The sequence below is a fragment of the Panthera uncia genome, chromosome X (assembly GCF_023721935.1).
Source record: "Panthera uncia isolate 11264 chromosome X, Puncia_PCG_1.0, whole genome shotgun sequence".
Taxonomy (NCBI): domain Eukaryota; kingdom Metazoa; phylum Chordata; class Mammalia; order Carnivora; family Felidae; genus Panthera; species Panthera uncia.
In genome coordinates, this window is record NC_064817.1 from 31550837 (window position 1) to 31567801 (window position 16965).

General features: G+C 38.3%; 1 protein-coding gene across 1 annotated transcript in view; it reads left to right on the forward strand.

Moving 5' to 3' along the window:
- The window catches only part of LANCL3 (LanC like family member 3), a 94444-nt gene extending 77930 nt beyond the window's left edge, over positions 1 to 16514 (forward strand). Inside the window, exons 3-5 of the mRNA XM_049643677.1 lie at positions 957 to 1154; positions 7625 to 7832; positions 14664 to 16514. Of these exons, the coding sequence (XP_049499634.1) occupies positions 957 to 1154; positions 7625 to 7832; positions 14664 to 14823 (566 nt within the window). The 3' untranslated portion in view covers positions 14824 to 16514. The remainder of the gene's footprint in view (positions 1 to 956; positions 1155 to 7624; positions 7833 to 14663) is intronic.
- Positions 16515 to 16965: the final 451 nt, after the last annotated feature.

The following is a 16965-nucleotide window of genomic DNA, read 5'->3' on the forward strand; positions in this document are numbered from 1 at the left end:
TTTAGTGCCCGATATACAGTGCTAAATGTGAAGGATTAAGTAAATTAATACCTGTTATTAGTGTTTAACTTTACAGAAGAAGGGATTTAGTCTGTTTTGTTCATTCATTTATCTTCAACACCGAGAACAGTATCTGGTACGTATTAGGTGCTTAATTCTGATGTGTTGAGTGAATGAATGAATGTTTAGATACCTAGAACAAATTATTTTTAAGCACTGTAGGAGGATTTTCATAAAAGCTATTGGTATGTTAATTACAAAGTTTAAATTTTTTTAATGTTTATTTATTTTTGAGAGAGAGAAAGACAGAATGCGAGCAGGGGAGGGGCGGAGAGAGAGACACACAGAGGATCTGAGGCAGGCTCCAGGCTCCAAGCTGTCGGCACAGAGCCTGACGCAGAGCTCGAACTCAGGAACCGTGAGATCATGACCTGAGCCGAAGTAGGACGCCTAACTGACTAAGCCACCCAGGTGCCCCACCTTTCTTTAAAAAATTTTTTAAATTACATTTTATTTTTCTATGTTAATTGAAAAGTTTATAAAAAAATCTTTTCTCTAAAACAGGGGTTGTCACTAACTATTTTTCTATAAAGGGATAGACAATAAAGATTTTAGGCTTTGTGGGCTATATGTCTCTGTCACAAACACAGCTCTGCCACTGTAGCACAAAAGGAGCCATAGATAACACACAAATGAATGAACGTGGCTCTATTTCAATGAATCTTTATTTACAAAAACAGGCAGTGAGTCAGATGCGGCCTGCAGGCTGTAGTGTGCTGATCCCTGTTCTAACATATGCTCCCCAGAAGCCTAGTTCTTAGGAGCTTTATTATTATATGACTGTGTGTGCTTCACGTAATATTGCCATTCATTTTTTTATACTCTGTCCTTTCACTAAACCAAACGGGCTCTCTTCCCAATTGTGTGAATTAATTATGCTTTGTGTGTTGATATAGGAGCGGCTCATGGCCTGTCGTCCATTCTCCAGATGCTTCTTTCTTACCACGAGCACCTCAAGCCCTCAGATCAGGAGCTGGTATGGCAGAGTGTGGACTTCCTCATGGAGCAGGAGCAGAACTGCAACTGGCCACCTGAGCTTGGCGAGGCCATCGAGAGGGAGAATGAGCTGGTGCACTGGTGCCATGGCGCCCCAGGTCTCACCCACGCTATTATCTGAAAACATTGCCTTTCACTGAGCTTAGCCAAAGAGAGGTGTTTTTCTCTGAGAAGTGATGGTATTTCTCATCTATGCGATGACTACATGAGATTGAAAGGTCAAGATGAAACTTGTCAAAGCCAAAAAAGTCTTGATCCGTAAAGGATCTCCAGGACTGATCCTGTAGTTTTAAGAATACATGATCAGTGTCTATTTGTATATAAATTAAACTAGCACTGTCCAATAAAATATAAGATGAGCCACATATGAAATTAAATTTTTAGTAGCCTCATTAAAATGTAAAAAGACACAGGTGAAACGAATCTCAGTAAGATATATTTTATAACCCAACATACCCCAAGTATGATTTCAACATGCAAACAATTTAAAAATTAAGCTGTTTTATACCTTTTTCATACTAAAGTCTTGGAAACCCAGTGCATATCTTATAGTGATACCCCATCGCAATTCCGACTAGCCACATAGAAAGTACTTAATAGGTACATTGGACAGTGTGGATCTGGAGGCTGGTAGTTCAAAATGTGGTCCCTGGACCAGTGGCATGGGCAACATGGAGCTGGTTAGAAATGCAGAGCTTCAGGCCCCACCCCAGACCCACTGAATCAGAATCTGCACGTTCACAAGATCCCTGCGTAATCTATATGTGCATTAAAGTTTGAGATGCACCATTCTATAATTCTTCAAATGAGGATTTTCATCATTACCTCGTAAAAAGTCTAGAGAACTGAGAAGCCATTTGCAGTGAACTCTCTGGAATTGAGCCTAGAAACTTATCAGACTCCATCTTTTCTTTCTCTTTTTTAAACAAAATCCCATTACACTGTTAGGCCTTCTGAGAAGGGGCAGTTTGAAATAAGTTAAATTCAAATAAATCAATTAATTTTGGTCGAGTGGCCGGGGGAGAGATTTAAAATAGCAAAATAACACAAAAAGTTTGGATTAGGAACAGATTTAATTTTCAAGGCTATGCTTCAATGCCGTGAGCACAACTGTAGAATATATTAGATTTCTCTGTAGTTTGCTACCTGATTTTTATTACTTCCTTTCCCCTCCTTCTCTAATTAATGTTCTTTACTCCCACTGTAATTCGGTTTTTTTCTTTGGTCCTGTCTCAGTTCAATAATAACATAAGTTTTGGCTCATTGGCCAGATTCTCTCTGCCGGCCGCATTTACCTAAGGAAGGGACTTCAAAGGCTCCTATGTGTGCTTGTACCAGCGCCAGGCATTGTGCATTATGTCCAAGCTAATTCCCGCTGGTGGTAATTTGAGTCCATTTCTTCTTGCTTTGAACTTTTTGGAGAAAAACACGGTTGTTGACCATTCTGGAAATGCTCTCTCTTCATGTTACACTCAGCACTCCACTTCCCATTTCTCGTGAATCATTTTGAGTGATGGTTTGAGTGATGGCGGATACGCCAAGCACCCCCAGAATCCTTGAATTTCAGAGGTGTCCCAAGTTAAATATAGAGTATTTTAAAGGGACTCAATGTGCTGGTAAGAGCCCTATGAAGCATGGGAAGATAATCCATTAAAACAAGTGACTGGGTCAGTTCACTGATGTGGGTGTCTTACAGGGCACTTATTTTGTCCTCTTTATATGCCACATGCCTTCTGTCTTTGTAAATCCTGTGCTGTAACAGTATAGCGTAGGATTCATCACCTTGGGGACTTTATTTGTCCTCATATATCATTCACGTTCAGTGTCTTGGTAAGATTAAATATAGGCTGCAGAGCAAAATCATTTAACCCACGTTTTCACTGGACTGCCCCAAATAAACCAAGTCACAAATGAATAAAGAACCAAATGGGGCCCGTTATTTATGCCAACCTGCACTCCCAATCAAGGGTATTAGTCTTCCTTTTATGAAATGTGCCCAAAACAGCATAAGAATGATTATAAATCTGATAAGTACAGGTTAAAAACCATCATGATTTTTCTGAATTCAGCAACAGTAAGCTCTCCCAAAATTCTAAAACAGATGACTTAGAAAAATAATTTTCACTTGTTCGAGGAAAATATTTTTGAGGCTAGATTTGTGAACAGCACAGATGGTTTGGGGCAGCAGACTGATTCTGTGATTAAAAACCTGCCAGAGATAATCCAAATGTGGAATTTCATCAGTGATACCTTATCTCCCCCTATAATTGTTTCCTATTGACTGTCCTCCACCCCACCTCTACAGGTGACAGACAGCCTTAGTTACCATGTATGCGGTGTGGAAGTAGTTCTTGACTCGAAGTGAATAACCTTGGGTTCTAATTGTAGCTCCAACACTAACCACTAAATGACCTTGAGAAAACGCTTTGTGCCTTTTGTGCCTCTGTTTCTTCATCTGTGAAATGAGTCTGTTGAGATTCCTATGACCTCTTCATAGCCTTAATGATTCTGAAATGCAGGATGAGAGTCATTTACAAAATCATTAAAATAAATGCTGTGGCTAAAATAAACTCTGGATTGCATTATGTTATGTCACTACTGTGGTGACACTGACAGTGCATTTCCTTTACTCTGTGTGAAACACAGGTGTGGCTCTTTTTTAACATCATTTCACAAGGGCTCCTGAGTATGTGACCTTGAATGGAGAACAAGGGCTTGTGCAGTGCAAGTGTCTTTGGTCACTAAACCTTGTCGTGCACTGTATAATGCACACCTCTGTGCAATTACGGACTGCACAGCGGACTTGGGTGGTGATTCTCCAATGTGTTGAAACTATGCATGCCAAGTCGAGCTGTCACGGGGCTCTGCTAGATTGCATGCTTGCACAGGTTTGGCTTCTCAAGCCATATTTCTTAAGTAATGATTTCTTCCCCCCCCCCCCCCCCACTTGTGTTTGGTAAACACATAATCGTTGCTGACTTAGGTTTCTTATCAGTGCTCTGGCGACAAAATGACACGGTTCCTATCAAAAGCAAAGAAACCCAACATCCTTCCTTTTAGATTAAGCAGCCTTATTGTGGATTTCAATGGGGTCAGGTTAGAATATGTTTAGAAGTCTTCTAAGGTCCCTTCCATGTACCATTCTGTGATCCAGGCTGCAGGAAGAGGCCCTTTGTCTCTTGCCAGAACCATAGAATCAATGGCTATTAAGCTGCCTTGGGCTAATACATCCGTTGGACCGTATCAGCCCTTCTTGTTTCCACACCTCATTTCTGCTTCAGGGTTGGCCTGTACCGGGGTGGGAAATGAGACATTCTAAGGTCAGCAGACATTTATGGAGCCCCTGCCATGTCAAATGCCATGCCACAGACTAGGGGAGCAAAAACGGATGGGATGGAGTTCCCGCCCTTGGGTGGTTTGCACTATCCTAGGGGAGCCAGGCATATAAACAGGTAATTTTAATATGATATAGTGTAAGTGCTAAGATTTGTATAGGGAATGATGGGAACTCAGGAGAGGGATTCCTGGTGCCCCTCCAGGTTTAGGGAAGGCTTCCAGGAGGCAGTGATGCCTGAGGTAAGTTGGCCAAGCCAGGAAAGTTGGGAAGTGTGTTCCAAGAAGAGTCATTTAGAGGCTCGGAACCACATAGTGAAGGAAGGGGAACTGTGGGTGGTTTGGTTTTACTGAAGTGAAGAGCTTCAAGTAGGTAATGGAGGAGAAGAGGAAGAACAGAGTCACAAAGCTCAGTCACAAAGGGCTTTCTGTGTCTCACCTGGATACCAGCTTCACCTGGTCCTGAGGGGAAGCTGAGAAGCACAGATTACACCACAGAGTTGGTCCATCTTGAGGCAGGAGAGCTGACCTTTGGTATCCCTGGGTCAGCCAGTCATTGGCTGAAATCTGTGGGGCTGGTGGGCATATAGCATAGCCTCCCATTTGACTGAGGGCAAATCTCCCAGGAAGAGGGCAGCTGTGAGCTTTATTAGTGGCCAACTCCTAGCAACTGGGAGATGGGGCGCATGCCAGTAAGGTCAAGGGGATCCAGCAGAACACCCAGGGCTTTCAGTTCACCTGGCTAATACCTCCTCATCTTTGGTAGTCAGGCTAGATTGTGTCCCTCCCCCTAGTGGGCCTTTCCTGCCTCTAGGTGTGGGTTAGGAGCCTCCCTGTGTGCTTCCCCTCACATAACCTAATGGATGCCTCCAGTTAGGTTATAAACACTATGAAGGCAGGGGCTATTTAAAACCTGGGACACCTACTCCTGTACCTGGCATATGGTAGCTACTCAGTATCTTAACAGCCACCAAGTCCTGTGAGCCTTTCATTATTTAGCCTCTTTGCCATCTTTCTGCCAACATGATCAGCTCATAGCTACCCCATTGTACTTCTGGAGGTCTCTCGACACCACTGTGGGACATTTTGTCTGTAATGCTAATCCTGTCATTAAAAATAAAAACCAGCCAATCCCCAACAAAACACTGCACCACTGGTCTTCATGTGGGTTTTTTGTCCTGGCTCCAAACCTTTGCCTTGTTGATCTCGATGCCTAGAATGCTCTAACTCATGTTGGGCCTGGAGTTGCCTATGCATCCTACAAAGTCCTGAAGAAAACCCTACTTCTTTTTTTTTTTTTTTAGTTTTATTATTTAGAGAGAGAGAGAGAGCACAAGCAGGGTAGGGGCAGAGAGAGAGGAGAGAGAGAATCCCAAGCAGGCTCCGTGCTGTCAGCGTAGAGCCAGACTCAGGACTTGAAGTCACGAACCATGAGATCATGACCTGAGCTGAAATCAAGAGTCAGATGCTTAACTGACTGAGCCACCCAGGTGCCCTGAAAACCCGACTTTTATCCTAGGCCTCACCCAACTGTCTCCCTCAGGGAACTTCTACTTTTCTGATCCCAGTAGTGTTATTAACAGCATCATTCATTTTATGCTCCAACAGCATCATGAACTACATGTCCTATTATGTGTTAGTCACATGTACAAATTTTTCTCTCCCTTTCTAGACAGTGCCTTCCTGAAGGTCAGGAATCTTGTTTACCATTTATTTTATATTACCCGGGGCCAGGACTGGCTACATAATTTAGAGGGCCCAGTACAAAGTGAAAATGCAGCCAACTTTTAAAAAATGATTATTCATTTCAAGGTGGTAACATGCCCATGAAGCAAGCCCTGCCTGGGGCTATATATACAGTAATCAATGAACACTTACAAATGAATGGATACAAAAAATGAATAAACGTATAAATAAGCTCAGTTCTTTCAAAATCATCTTTCAGCTGGTGGGAGACACTTTGTTCCTAGAACTGAAGAAACACAATGCTATAGGTGACCATTGTCAGTGATTGACTGGAAAGCCTTGGCTGAGGAGAGCCTGTTGTTATATGCTAAACATAAGAAGTGTTGAAGGATAATTTCTAAAAAGAGATTGAAATCATGACTCCTACAAATATAAAATAAACATATATCAATGATTTTATTTAGCTCATTAATTAATGAGGGAACCAGAAACGTGTTACAGTTGGTTTCAAAGGAAAATCCAAGGAGCAGATGTACTTCTGCCTATTAGGAATGCTGACATGAATTTGCTTATTAGATGCAAAGCTGGCTGCTTCTGAGGGAAGTCAATCCAACCTCTACCAGACAGAATGTGATTTCTAGGAATAGGAATTATTTACATTGCTATCAGTTTTCTACAAGGTAATTTCTAACTCCGCAGAGTTGTAAAATAGCCTAGTCAAAATGCAATGAAAAGCAGAGATAACCCTAGTTGAGATACCTGCGAAATTCTAGTCTTTCTCACTTTATGTAGGAGAAAGGTAGAGGCCATTCAGGAGAGAGAGTGATCTTGCGTTACTAATCTCCTCTCTGAATATGAGCACCTGGAACTTGGGGAAAATCGTTTCTATTAATAGCTGTCACTTCTCTTGTTTCTGTTCCTGCCCGTGTAATTGAGATTGCCTTTGTTGAGGAGTTTTGAAGGCAAGTGTCTTCCTTTGGAACAATTGAGTAGGGAAGGACTGGCTTCACAGCTGGAGTAGAAGTCTTAGCCAAGTCGTTTGGAATCATTATTATTTCTGGAAGGACTCCCAGTTTTGTCTTAAGAAAAGGTGTATAGTTATAAGTACTTTAACATTACAAATTCTGAACCCCTGTGGGGGAACAGCAGACTGTATAAACACTTAGCCATTTCAAATAGCCAGCTTTACATAATGCTTACCAGAGTATGCATCATTAAATATTAATCCATTTGTGAATTACAGATTTTATCACTCTATGTACTTGTTGCTCTTTCTCCAGGGGCCAATACCACAATACCATTCAAACAACTTAAACTAAATCTTACAGGTAAAATAGGTTCTAGAATGTTCTATAGCATTGCTACTCAAAATGTGGTTCCTAGAAGGGCATTTGTTAGAAATGTGGTATCTCAGGCCCCTCACTTCAGACCTACCAGATTAGGATGGGTATTATGCACTGGTGATTTGTAAGCCTTTTATAGTTTGAGAAGTTCTGCTCAATAGCATCAAGCCCAAAAGTCACCTCTGATGTCTTTGATGTTTTCACAGGAATTGCCTACCTGTTTGCCAAAGCTTATCTCGTTTCCAAAAAACCACAGTACCTGGACACATGTATCCGGTGTGGAGAACTTACGTGGCAGAAGGGCCTGCTAAAGAAGGGGCCTGGCATTTGCCACGGTGTGGCTGGCAGTGCCTATGTCTTCTTGCTGCTATACCGGCTCACAGGAAACTCTAAATACATCTACCGAGCCCAAAGGTCAGCTTCTCTGCACATGTATTTTTTTTTTCTAAATGACATGTATTTTTTTTCTAAATTTTAATCTAATTCATGTTCTGAATAGGTAATAGGGTCACATAGTTTGAGAAGCGAAAAAAGAAATACATCAACTGTGCACTCCAGCAACTCGGTTCACTTCCCAGGTGACCATCAGTGTTACCAGTTTCTTAATGATCTTCTCAGAGATATTCTGTGTATATATATAAGCGAATAGGTGTACTATATATAGAGTTTTGTCTTTTTTTTATACCAGTGGTAGCACCTTGCTATCTTAGCGATTACCCTAAGTACATAAACGACTCTTCATTTTTATTGTTGCATAATATTACATCATACGATGAACCAGAATTTAGTCACTGGGTCCCATGGAGAGGGATATGTGGATTATTTCCAATCTTTTGCATTACAAATAATGCTATCATGAGTAACCTTGTGTTTATATCATTTTGCATGTGTATGGGTATATCTGAAAGATAAAGCCCTAGAAGTGGAATCACTGGGCCAAAGGGTGTGTATATTTGTGATTGCTTTTTTATTACGGTAAGAACATTTCACATGACATCTATCCTCTTAGCATATTTTTAAGTATATGATACCATATTGTTAGCAATTGGCACAGCGTTGCAGAACAGATCTCTAAAACTCATTCACCTTGCATAGCTGAAACATTATGCCCATTGAACAATAATTTTCCACTTTCCCTCTGCCCCCAGCTCCTGGCAACCACCATTCTATGCTTCTGTGAGTTTGGCTATTTTAGATACCTCATATAAGTGTCATCATGCAGTATTTGTTTTTTGTTTTTTGTTTTTGTAACTGGCTTCTTTCACTTAGCCTAATGTCCTCATTTATCATTTAGAACGGTGTCTGACACATAACTGCAATGTAAGTGTTTGCTGTTATTATTACTAAGAATTAGAGTTCTATCATTCCAGATATTTCTCTATGCACAAATGCATGTTTGTATACCTGTGGATATCTACCTACCTATCTATGTATATATTAATAAGATCCTACTATTATGTATTTATAATAATACTATACATACTGTTCATAGATTATAATTTTAAATGAACAATTTTTAAGGGATATCCTTTGTTTTGGTTTGTATAGATCTATATCTACCTCATTGTTTAAATGACTATATAGTTATTCATTAAAGATGTACCATGATTAATTTAACCAGTCTTTAAGTAATGGACACTTGGTACCTGTGCAATCTTTACTAATAGCAAACAAAATTGTCCCACGTATCTAGTGCATACATAGCTATGCACTTGTGCAAGCATTTTTTGTCAGAAAAATTTAAAAATTGAAGTCATTAGTCTCATAGGTCTCTCTAGCCTGTTTTTTTTATCTTTTGCCCATTTTTTCCTATTGTGATGCTTATATTGAGAATTGTAACTCTGTTACGATATATGCTGTAAATATTTTCCTACTTTGCCATTTGTCTTTCTACTTAGCTCATGATCTTTGGCCAGACCAAAATTTTAAATATTTTTCTTGTCAAACTTTCAAGATTTCTGGATTTTGTGTTAAAAAGACCTTTGCCACTCCAAGATTACAAAAATATTAATTTACATTGACTTTTAGTACCTTTGTGATTTTAACTTTTAAAAAATAAATGTATACCTCCTTCACCCATTTTTCCCACCCATTTAAAAGTTATCTTAACTTTCAAATCTTTGATTAATCTAGAACTGACTTTTTTTTAATGGTGTTATCTGGGTATCTATCTTTGTGTTTTTTAATGAAAAAACAAAACTTTCCATTAATATCTGTTAACCAATTACCTGAATGATTTGAAATGCCAATTTTATCGTAAACAAATTTATATAAACAAAAATTTATATAAATGTTTGTTTCTGGATTTGCCATATTTTATTATTCATTTGTTTCTAGTTTTTCTTAGCTATTTTCTCTCATTTTCTCTTCCAATTGTATTTTAGAATGAATTTTCAAATTTTAAAAACTCCTGTGTCAATTTGACTGGAATTTCAATAAATTTATAGTTTATTTAGTGAGAATTAACATCTTTAGAATGTTGTTTTTCTATCCAGGAATATGGTATGTTTTCCCTTTATTTAAGTTTTCAGAAATATCATTTGGTAAAGCTTTGATCTTATGAAGAAGGTCTTGCATGTTTCTTGTTAATTTTTATTCCTAGATATTTTCTGTTTCCAGGTTTGTGAGTAAAATCTTTTCCTGCATTATATTTTCAGGTCATTTATTACTGCTATTTATGAAAGCTTTTTAAAATATGCATATTATTGCAGTTTAGCAATCTAAGATACACTTCTTGCCTATAAATCTACATGTATCTTATAAACATCTTGGTTTATATATATAATGATATATCTGTCCACCTTTCTGAACTCCATTACTATTTCTATGAGATTTTCATTAGAGTCCATTGGGTTTTCTAAACAGACACACATATTTGCAAATAATTATAATTTTGTTACTTCCTTCCTCATTTGTATACTCCCCCTCCCACCTTTTTCTATTGCCTGGGTCAGAATCTCTATAACAGTGTTCATTAATAAGAGTGATAGTAATGCTGATTTTATTAGGAATGCTTCTGTGTTTCACCCTGACGTTCGAAATTTATCCTTAGGATGTTCATGTCAGATCATGACATTCCTCTGTTCAGGATAATCCAGTGGCTTCTCATATGCCTTAGAGTAAAAGCCAAAGTGTGTCCTCTGAACGAACAGCATTATAGGATCTCGCCTCCCATTACCTCTGTGAGATTATCCTCTACTCTTTTCTTTCTGGTTCTTTCCACGGTGGCTTCCTTGTGATTCTTTTAAGATACCAGGTGCAACCTACCTTGTGGTCTTCCAAGTGTCAGTTCCCTCCACCTGTAATGCTCACTTTCTACATTTATCTCCCATCCCCCTCACTTCATTCAAACCTTCACTCTAAAGTCGTTTTCTCAGAAAGGCCTTCCCAAGCCAACTTACTTAATATTCAGTGTTAAAAAACATGATATATTGGGGTGCCTGGGTGGCTCAGTTGGTTAAGCGTCCAGCTCTTGATCTCGGCTCAGGTCATGTTCTCATGGTTCATGAGTTCAAGCCCCACATCGGGCTCTGCGCTGACGGTGCAGAGCCTGTTTGGAATTCCGTCTCTCCCTCTCTCTGCCCCTTCCCCGCTTGCTCTCTATCTCTCTCTCAAAATAAATAAATACACTGTGAAAAAAAACCCATAAAATATCCTCTATGATATTTGCCTGTATGCACTGAGGGAAAAATACTAACGTATGTCAGTCCTCCATTTGAAGCTTCATTGTTCAGGAATTCTGTTAACATATTTTGATTCATGGCTGCCTAATCTGTTTGGTTGCAGCCTGACCCTTTATTTCCTAAATGTAGAAAAAGAAAGTGATTTGGGACTCTGTCTAGACTAATGCAATATCACCTTTGGGATAGATTTCATCAGAGATTGTCATGCCCTAGAAAGCCTATTAAAAAGGGCCAGAATGGGGCATCAGGGTGGCTAAGTTGGTTAAGCATCCAACTCTTGATTTCAGCTCAGGTCATGATCTCAGGGTTGTGGGATCAAGGCCCGTGTCATGCTCCACGCTGAGTGTGGAGCCTGCTTAAGATTCTCTTTCTCCTCCTGCCTCTCTCCCCTGCTTGTGTTCTCTATCCCTCCCCGAAATAATAATAAATAATAATACTAATAATAATAAGGGCCAGAAGAACCCCTCTATTTTTCTGGTAGACCAGTCCCAGCTTACAGAGTCTTAGTTATAAGGTTCTGGGGTCCAGGGCCCTTCAGACAGCTTCCATTTCTCACTTATAGGTAGAGCCTGAAAATGTGCAGGTAATATCTGAATATTTGGGGGTCACTGCATTTAATGCTTTAGTGTACTGAAATTTCCACGTCATTATAATTCAAAGTTAAATATGTCATGGCCCAAATTGGGGAAACTTGCCTAATTTTGGCAGTTCCTAAAACAGTAATGTCAAACAATATGTACCTTTCTTTAATAAACATTACTTGGTCGTCAGTTGAAATTTATAGTTGCAAAAAAAGAGTTGATAATGATTTCAGATTTTTCTATCATTATTTAATTATTCAGGTTTTCTACCTCTTCTTGAATTAATTTTGGTAGTGAAGATATCTCTATGAAAATACTTAGTTCATATGGATTTTCAAATGTTTTATGTAAAGCTTTAACAGTAGAGTTCCATGGTATTTTAAATTTCCCATATCTGTGATTATATGCCCTTTTGCATTCCTAATGCCTTTCCTTTCTGGTCAGACACCAGCGTTTTGTCTATGTTGTTCATCCTTTCAAGGAACTGAGTTTTGGTTTTGTTTATTGATTCTTTTTGTTTTTCTTTCACTGCTTATTTCATTACTTTCTGCTTTTATTTTGATTTTTCTAGTGTTCTTTTCCTTTATTTTCTACAGTCAAAAAGGTTAATTAGAATACCTTACACCTTTCTAATAATAGCAATAATAATAATAAAATCCTCACGTGAATGAATTTTCCCGAGTTCAATTTTTGTCATAATCAATAGGTTTTTATATGTAATGTTCTCAGTGCCTATACTTCTTTTTAGTTCTATAATTACCATTATGACTTATATTTTCACAGAATTTTTTAGAAAAATGAATTTGTTATTTTGAATTTTGCATCAGTGTGTAGATTTTGAAACAGTCATTATCATTTTAATATGATAACGCACGATACCGGTCAGAACACACTGAAACTGCTACTCTCATACATTTCTGACCATTTAGGAATTATTTTGAAAAGCACAAAAATGTTTATCATATTATTTTTAAGTAAAAAAATGTAGGAGACTAAATATTGTACCGACTATAATTTCAATAATAAATAAATCAAAGCTGAGGGGAAAAAAGGTCAGAAGGAGAAAGAGAAAAATTAAAGTATGGTGGAATGACAATCTCTGTTTTATAAATATTCTGCTATGTTTATGTGAAGAACGATATATCGAATGCTTGTCATATGCTCGGAGCCTAATATATGGTATCTTTAATCTTGGCCAAGAATCTTTTTTTTTAATTTATTTATTTATTTTTTTTAATATATGAAATTTATTGTCATATTGGTTTCCATACAACACCCAGTTCTTGGCCAAGAATCTTACAGAATTCTGCAACTTCACCACTTTAAAGTCAGATTAAGAAATTTGCCAAAGGCCGTATAACATGAAATTATCAGGGTTGGGTATCTCAACCCCAAATGCTTCCTCTTTCTTAGTCTAGGGTTTGTGAATTTACTTGAGAAAGTATTATGTGTCGAACTGAAATGTCGCATTGTCTTCAACTCTGAATGTGTGTAGTAAGCCACAGGAGAATTAGCAGTGGCTGTGACTCTCACCAGTAGAAGTCATAGATATTCTCACATCATATGACTCTTGTTGCAGATATTATTAAATATATTTGACTCTCATTGCTACTTGGAAATGTCAGCAGCTATTAGACCTACTACTAGATCTTGTTATTTAATGTGTTAATAAAGAACACATATATTATTATTCCACAAATTTGCTTTAAAAACTTCTGCTAACTGTGCCTTAATATAATGAATTTCCTTGGGGATCCTATGCATTTTATTTTCTGAATTTGAAGACTTTCTTCTGGAAGGAGTCCAGACTGCAAAATGATCCGTGGCACTGTAAAGGTTATGATTCCTTGAAGCTATACTTTGAAGTTTCATTGCATAATTACAAATTTTGAATTAACTCTTAAGAGGTGTCATTATTCTACTGTTTAAAATCTTGAACCCCGTTTAAAAAGTACATACTCAGGAAAACAGTTGATAGAAAAATTGTACCAAACAGAATTGCAATGTGTTTCTTGCTGATTTATTTTAAGCTGCTCTTGATAATTCCAAGAGCCCTAAAAAAGATCAAATAAGTAATTATGCTTTGCAGGCCCCCCCCCCCTTACATAGTAGCAATAATCTAAATTTATGGCAGTTTCAGCTCTCAGGCCTTACCAACCCGTGAGTTCCAGCCTCTGAATCGGTGATTGTTTGTGTTGTTGACAGAAACCAATAGAGCAGGTCCCTAAAGAGATGACACAGGTCACAGCATTTTCAAAGCTGTAAACTACTAAAAATGTTACTCATTATAAATAATTTGGATAGGATTTGTGGCAAATACAGGTAGAAGAAAAAGGATCTTTCATGGAGAATCTAGAGGCCAGTGATTTAGTTTTAAGGCAGATGTCCTAAAAATAATCTATCTTGTAGCTGAGTTTGCTATTTGATGTCATGATTATAAAATGTTGCTTGCCTTTTCCCATTTATCTTACTCCTTTGTTTGCCCAAAGCACAGATTGTATAAAATCTTGCCCATTTATTTTCACAGCCTCTGCTCTCTGTCACATATAAATGAAACCCAGCTCAGAAATGATATGCCTGCAGAAGCACAGCGTATTTACTCTTTTAAAGGAACAGTCATATATCAGCTTGCTTCTATTCAAGATAAATAAAAAATATGGCTATTTATCTGTCTCTTTTACTTTTCACTATTGGATGACAGAAGGAATGAAGTCCTTAGAAAATACCAAACTGCTCTGCTTTGCAAACTCTGACAATAGTTGAATTTGCTTGTCAAGATAATTTATTGTGAAACATACACAGTGATATAATGGATCCTCTTTAAAAAAACAAAAAACAAAAAACAAAAAAAAAGCTTTCTTGAAATATTATACAGTTCCAGAAAGAAAATGGTGCTAAAACTTTAACTTAGCAGAGAGGAGGAAGAAGCAATCCAAAACTATTAATATGTTAAAAGTGTTCATATTTTCTTCTTCTCTTAGGTTTGCTGAGTTTTTATTTACCGAGGAATTCAAGGCTGGTTCTCGGGTCCTTGAAAGTATATACAGCTTGTATGAAGGCTTCTCCGGGACGGTGTGCTTTCTGATCGATCTGCTGCAACCCAATCAGGCGGAGTTCCCTCTCTTCAGCGTCTTTGTCTAGAAGGCTCCATCTCCCACTGTGGCCCTGCAGAAGGTCCCTGAGATTTCCCAAGCCTACCCGAGGCAGTTTCCACATAAGCCACATTCAATGGTATCACAACCATGAGCCTTAACATTGCCGCCCGGAAGGAAGGGAGGGAGAGAGGGAGAAGGCAGGTGAAGGCAACATGATGCTAGACTTAAGGGAGAACGGTTTGAGAACCTGCAAAATAAAGACACCACAAGTCCTCTAAAAACCGTAGAGATTTAACATTTCAGGGAGTAGATGTGAAACCTGAGATCAGAGGAAAAAGGGAAAGAGAAATCATGGTTTTCAGTCATGGCATAGAAAACAAAACTGAAATGTGGACTGGGGTAATAAAATGGCAATACCTTTGCAATTGGAAAGAGAATTTGACCATTTGTGGGTGCCTTCCACCCCTAAATTCAGAAATAAACACAACCGAAAGCTAAAATAATTGCCCAGCTGAAAATTGCTAGCTAGGAGGGATGAAATGTCAGGTTGCTGAAGGACAAAAAAGGAAACTCCTGGTTGTTCAATCCCTTTACTTGTTGACATTCATGATTTTTACTGAATGGAGAAGTTTGCATATGAATCTCTATTTTTAATCACTACCCTGATCACTTTAAGGGAAACATATCATAACTTTTTTTAAGATTTTATTTTTAAATAATATCTACACCCAACACGGGGCTCAAACTCACAACCCCAAGATCAAGAGTTGCACGCTCTTCCGACTGAGCCAGCTGGCCACCCTGAAATATATCATCACTTAGTTTAAATCTTGAAATTCGAAGTTTCTTTAGGCCTTGCATCTCTTTTCCTGGTTCCTTTTTCTTTCCTAAAGCTCAATTAGAATAGTAAAACTCATAGGCTAGCAAATACTGTGACAAGTGTTGCTGTCGAGTGTTTTTCTCAATTTGAAGCCTGAGCTGTGTATTGTCTATTGTTAATCAATGTTAAAATGCTTATGCAATCCCTATGAAGCTATCAGCTGAATTGTAAAATACCCTCGTGGTAAAAATCACTCACTCGTCTCAAAGATCAGGGTAGCCACTACAAAGGTATGTCTTTTCTGCCTTTGAAGGAATACTGTGTCCCCTGGGACAGGCAGACCCTGGCTGAAGAAGGGACCTGGTGATGGTGAAAAGAACATTGCTAAAGTTTCTGCTATTAGATTAACACATGAGTAAACTCCCTGGCTAATCACCTTACTTTCCAAGACACAGGCTCCACTAGAAACTGTCTACAGTACCCACTGAGCCAAGTTGCCGTATTAAATCCAACCCTCCTGTAAACACACAGAAGTTGTAAAACTACTTCAGGTAAATAGGGGTTTGCAGAACACTGTAGAAGCATTTGTCAGATGAGAACACACACTGACCCTTTCCTAATATTTGGCCACTGGCAATTTCATATATCAGAGGAAGGAATTGTGTACTGTATAAGATTTAAGAATTATTGAAATAGTCATTAAATATTTGCATATGTGATAGATGTAAAAAATATATATACATATTCTACATCTATCTCCATGTAAACCTAAACACTAAGTTCAATTGTTCCTAACTTCTTGATTTATAAACTGAGAGGAGTTGGGGATATTCTGTTGCCTAAGAATATGTGTGTGTGTGTGTGTGTGTGTGTGTGTGTGTGTGTGTGTGTGAGCACGCGCTGGCGTGTGTGTGTGTGTGTGTGCTGTGCGTGTGTGCACGCTCATTTTTCTGGGAAGAGGTTCTCTAACATTCATAAGATTCTCAAAGAATCTGTGGCTGAAGAAAGGTAGGAAGTACCTTTGTATATTTTAAGACTGAATGTTTACACTCAATCAGAACAAGGTTGGACAAAATGGTTCGAAAAGCATGCACCTTTTTTGTTTATTGTTTCCTTTTCATATCCTCAGATATAAATATATAAAATTGGCCACAGTTGTTCATTTTTGAAGATACTCAGGTTGGAGCAGCACCACATAAATAACAGCTTTCAGATGACTCCCAAAGTTGGGTTCTAGAGGTTCTTTCCTGAATAGTCAAGGCCTCTCAGAAAGCCTTACGTCAAAATGCCTTGTATGGTATGAAGTAGTCTCCTTTTGAAAGGATGGTGGTATTTGCTTTTCAGCATCTGGGTTTTTTTAATGTTTAT